The sequence below is a fragment of the Nanorana parkeri genome, unplaced genomic scaffold (assembly GCF_000935625.1).
Source record: "Nanorana parkeri isolate BGI_ZX_2015 unplaced genomic scaffold, ASM93562v1 scaffold380, whole genome shotgun sequence".
In the NCBI taxonomy this organism is placed as follows: Eukaryota; Metazoa; Chordata; class Amphibia; order Anura; family Dicroglossidae; genus Nanorana; species Nanorana parkeri.
Genome location: NW_017306648.1, coordinates 1,133,933 through 1,137,669, shown reverse-complemented (window position 1 = coordinate 1,137,669; position 3,737 = coordinate 1,133,933). Strand labels below are relative to the sequence as shown.

Below are 3,737 nucleotides of genomic sequence, written 5' to 3'. Positions count from 1 at the left end.
GGGGGGGGGGGGGGGGCATGAAAGTCAAGGTACTTGAATCCATTTGTAAGATTCAACGCCTGAGTTTAGTGTCACTTTAACCCTCAGTACTTAACGCCTTAGGACCCATTCACACCATAATGTATGGTTAAACACAGGTTTTGTGCATTTAACACAATGCTATGGTCTGAACGGGTCCTTAAAGCCAATCATTTTCACCAACACTGGTGTGAGAAGGACAGGGTTAACAGGGTTTAATATAAAGCAGTACAGTTTCAGACTTCGTTTTTTAGGCTGTAGTGAGCTCTACCGCACAACAGTTGCAGCCAGGTTAGTGCAGCTCCTGCAGCCATTACTGTACACACCAGGGTGTCCTACAGAGTTCAGCCACAGCAACCAGCAGGAGCCTGAAAAATGAAGGCTACATGTGAAACCCTGACAACAACACTATGCAGTATGTTGAAACAACTCTTAATTTGCAGTACCTTGGAAGAGTTGATATTCCTCATCCAGCTGAAGCAGTTTGAATGCACTTCGCGCTCTCCAGCCTTCCTCTTTCGCTAGCCTGTAATAAATGTCTCGCTTGTCTTTTGATGATCGCCCCATTAGGAATCCTAAAGAGATATACACGTTTAAAAAAATTAAAAACAAACACAAGTATACAAACTCCAAGCAGTCACTGTCCATGCCTCAATAAAAAATAATTTGTCACCTTGTCCATTCAGAACCTCTCACCTGCTTATACCTGGCCTATGCTCCCCAACTGGTCAATTGTTTCATTAGAGCCCTCAGTAAAAAGTGGTGCTTCCAGGAATGATGAATCGTGTGACCTCCATCCAGTTATTTAAATTATTTAAAATAAATTGTGGGGAGCGACCCCGCCACAAAGTTGTGCTAACAATGATGTACCCTAATGCAGTTAATGTTGATTAGGCACTATGTGATGTATTGTAATGTATTGTACTGTTTACTATGCTGAAACCAATAAAACTTTATGGTTAAAGTATAAAATAAAATAAAACATTGTGGGTAAAGCAAGTCTCAGTGGAGGGGGGGGGCGGGGGGTGTTCTTATAGGAGAACCTGTAACTTTAACTTTATCCTGAATGGGCAAATTGGCAGTCTTTTTAAACCTATGGCCTAGTGCTGAGAGGTAGGATTGTTAACCACTGTGCTGCTCACCTGTTTATTCAATTCAACATATGTAAGCCCTCCACACCCAAAAGAAAACCTTCTTTAAGGCATATATTTAACTTTCACACATTTAAATGTTCATCTGTACCTCAACTCCACACATAAAAAAATATGTTGGTGTGTGTTACGCTCAGCCTGTAGCTCCAGGTTGCTGCCCCTTGTCAGGTGGACGTTTGATGGCAAAATGGGGAGGGAAAGGCTATGCTGATAAATGAGGGACACTTGTAAGCTTGAAGCCCAACTCCAGCAGATAGGCAGAAATAGTTGGAGCTGCTCCTTTTTATGACTACCAGAGTCGGAGAGATTTTCCCTAGTGATAGGGAATCGCTCAAGTGGGGGGTCTCAGACAAAAACACAGTAAACTTCTGTTGTTATTGCTGGCCATGCATGCCTGTCCAGGTGACAATCATACCACCCAAACCCTCCATTCCCATTTCACGTACAGGCATTACAGGGGAAGGAAGTGAGGGAAAATATCACCAACGGAGTCCGTTATAGAAAAAGACACTTGTGGGAAATGTTAAAGCAGATCTCCAGGATTTTCACATATTAATCCTTTCAGTGGAGCTACCCCTGCACTGCAAGAGTTAACTGCTCGTTTTGGTCTAGAGAATGGAATAAAGAAGATATACTCGCCTGATCTTTAATCCTGCAGCAGTGACCACTCACCCCTCCCGCTGTGGAATGTTCCTCAGCGTCCTCACATCTAATGCAAGTGAATGGTCCTTGCATTGACATAATGACGTCAGCGGAGAAGAGGTTGCAGGGACTGGTCTAGCATCCAGACAGAATCGAAGATCAGGTGAGTATATTTTTCTTTATTTGTGTCCCTAGACCAGAATGAGCAGTTGACCCTTGCAGTTCATATTTAACTCTTCCCCACTCCTTCCAAAGCTCGTTATGAACTCAGCACGTCCTGGTCAATCTGATTGCTGAGATCTGCAGATGGGCTTGAATGTTACACAGAGCAAACAGTGGGGGAGGACAGGGCCTTCTGGAACTCTTTAGCTGCTGCTACTCAGCATCTGAAGAAGCCCAAGATTTCAGTCAATGAGACATGGCATTTCTGTTCACTGTAGTAGTCCGCACCGTAAACAACACACACTCACCTACTGTGTTCCGAGCCTGAGATGGAAACAGCCAGAGGGAAAAATCTAGCAACCACGCAGCTACGCTGTGTGGTCTCCAACAAAATGGCCGCCAAGTACAATTAGACACGAACCTCTAGCGGCGCCCACCATGTACGGTTGCCTGGATGTTTTCGACAAGCTTTATTAACACAGACACAAAGGCGGAAGTGTTGCCGCTATGGCGGACCTTGGTAGACAGTTGCAGGAGTACGTGGCTCAGAATAAAGCTGGAAATAGTGGCAGTTCTTCCTCGGTTTCTTCATCCAACGGGGAGCGCTCAGAAGGGGGATGGAAGACCTGGTTCTCCCCTCCCAGCACTGGATTGTCATGGTCATGGACCCCTGTGGATCCAGATCCCCTGCTGCCAGGGATGTCGGGGTCTCAGCGGCTGATTGGAGCTATGCTGTGTGCAGTAATGGCCACATTGTGTTTCGCCCTGGCAGGACTGTATGTGCCGCTGCTCGTACTCCGCGCCCGGAAATTCGCCATGCTGTGGTCTATGGGGTCCCTCCTGGGCCTGTGCGCCGCTGCCCTCCTTCGGGGACCCAGTCGCCTTCTCCGGGAGCTTGACCCATGGTTCCTGTTGTACATGGTGGCGCTTGGTGGCACTTTGTATTCTGCACTGGGGATCCGCAGTACACCGCTCACTGTGCTGGGAGCCATCGCACAGATCATCACCGGAGCTGCCCTGCTTATGGGGATGATCCCTGGTGGAGCCGCAGGAAGACGTTATATCAGTGGACTTTGTGGAAGTTTGGTCAAGAAAGGAGTCTCCAAAGCCCTGCCAGTGTGAGGCGTGACCCATAAACACCAGTAGACCATCATGGGGCCCATACCGGACTAAGGGCTCTGATGTGGTGTTTATTTGTTTAAAGGCATTTCTAAAGCCTTAACAGGTTGAAGTGACCCATTAAATCCAGGAGACCACCATGGGGCCCATACCAGACTGTGGTGTTCATTTCAGGTTCCGGAAATGGCTTAAGCCCTGATGTGGTCAAGACTCTTCCTGGAATAACCAAAAACACAACTACTGGCCATCTGAATGGTTAAACCATTACGCTCAACCAGGTGGCAAACCGAAAAAAACAAGATGAGAAACTTCCTTCCACAATGAGTCGGCACAGACTTGTGAAGGTTGAGTAAATACATGGCAATCCTGGATGGAGTCTGGAAAAACACTGGGCCTAGGGAGAAGATTTGTCCTTCAGTAAGACAATGATCCCAAGCATAAAACCAAAACTACACAAGAATGGGTGAAAAAAACGTTTCCTGTCCTGGATTTGCTGAGTCAGTACCCAGATCTGCATCTGAAAGAATTTGTGGGTGGACTTGAAAGAGGCTGTTTATGTCTGATACCCATCTTACCTGACAGAGTTTGGGCAAGAGTGGAGAAATATTGCAGTATCCGGATGTGCAAAGCTGCTAAAGACTTATC

At 46.6% G+C, this 3,737-nt stretch overlaps 2 protein-coding genes across 2 annotated transcripts in view; one reads left to right on the top strand and one right to left on the bottom strand.

Moving 5' to 3' along the window:
- The window catches only part of FTSJ1 (FtsJ RNA methyltransferase homolog 1 (E. coli)), a 12,621-nt gene extending 10,311 nt beyond the window's left edge, over positions 1-2,310 (bottom strand). Inside the window, exons 1-2 of the mRNA XM_018559172.1 lie at positions 2,282-2,310; positions 465-593 (exon numbers count right to left, since the gene is read on the bottom strand). Coding sequence (XP_018414674.1) covers positions 465-585 — 121 coding nt within the window. The 5' untranslated portion in view covers positions 586-593; positions 2,282-2,310. The remainder of the gene's footprint in view (positions 1-464; positions 594-2,281) is intronic.
- Positions 2,311-2,450: 140 nt separating this feature from the next.
- SFT2D3 (SFT2 domain containing 3) lies at positions 2,451-3,170 on the top strand. The gene has a single exon (XM_018559173.1). The coding sequence runs from the start codon at positions 2,481-2,483 to the stop codon at positions 3,093-3,095; it is 615 nt and encodes a 204-aa protein (XP_018414675.1). The 5' UTR covers positions 2,451-2,480; the 3' UTR covers positions 3,096-3,170.
- The last annotated feature ends 567 nt before the right edge of the window (positions 3,171-3,737 follow it).